Raw genomic sequence first — 941 nt, forward strand, 5'->3', positions numbered from 1 at the left:
AAGGGCACCATGCAAGGATACCACGGGCAGGGGGAGTCGTGCGGCGCGTGTGAGGTTGCATGGCTGTTGGGCGGAGTCTGCTAGGCGAAGATGCAGACGAACTTTGTGGCAGAGAAAGGGATGCTTGCGTTTGTACATCCTGATATTTGAGCATTGACCGTAGAAGTGAAGTGTTCTTTCGTGGACGTGTACAAGTGGTGAGAGTGCAGTGATGGGCCGCGTCAACGGTCGTGGGGCGTGCGGCCAGGAGCTTGGAGCCTGACGGCGGACCCCACGACCATGGATCCTCACCTCCTGCAGCTCCTACAGGATCACAGATGGAGGCCAGGTCGCACCCTGCCTCCACCTGTCCTGGCATGCTTGAAAAGGGCCAGCGGGACAGAGGACGCGAGTGCGGGCGCAGAAGGGATGGCCAGGAAGAACGGAATGACCCGCACCGTGTCCTTAGCGCAGGCTGCGGCCTCTGCGGCGGACTCCATGAAGGGAGTCTGCGAGGAGCAGGAAAAGTGAGTTCCTGGGGCTTGCCGGAAGTTTCCAGGGGATAAATGTAGTGAAGGCACTGTGGAGACAGAGCTCGTTTAGCGAAGGAGGGCTAGGCAGCGGCCAGCAGGCTGTCACGGGAAGGGCAGGCAGGTCGCTGGGTGAGGGATGGCCCTCAACGAGCGCGGTAACAAGAATGAATGTTTGCAACAAAACCAGGCTTGCCTTTGATATAAAAGCAGGGATGGTTCTGGGAGACAATTAGTTCGTGGTATGACCAGGGTAGCTAAAACGTTCCGGTCCCTTCAGGCTGGAGTCGCAGATGGAGGCCGCGAGAGAGATGGAGAACCTGCTGAGCGCGTCGTTGGCCCAGGAGCAAGAAATCTCCCGGGAGCTTCACCGCCGTGTCAGGGACCTCCAGGTGAGGACTCCATCCTGGTGTAGATGTGCATTTTATTTAT

General features: G+C 58.3%; 1 protein-coding gene across 1 annotated transcript in view; it reads left to right on the forward strand.

Moving 5' to 3' along the window:
* LOC119581828 overlaps nucleotides 1-941 on the forward strand; it is a gene marked incomplete in the record, with an annotated part of 163,301 nt that overhangs the window by 157,421 nt on the left and 4,939 nt on the right. Inside the window, 1 exon segment of the mRNA XM_037929963.1 lies at nucleotides 790-901. Within this exon segment, the coding sequence (XP_037785891.1) occupies nucleotides 790-901 (112 nt within the window).

This window comes from Penaeus monodon, chromosome 15 (genome assembly GCF_015228065.2).
Source record: "Penaeus monodon isolate SGIC_2016 chromosome 15, NSTDA_Pmon_1, whole genome shotgun sequence".
NCBI classification, from domain to species: Eukaryota; Metazoa; Arthropoda; class Malacostraca; order Decapoda; family Penaeidae; genus Penaeus; species Penaeus monodon.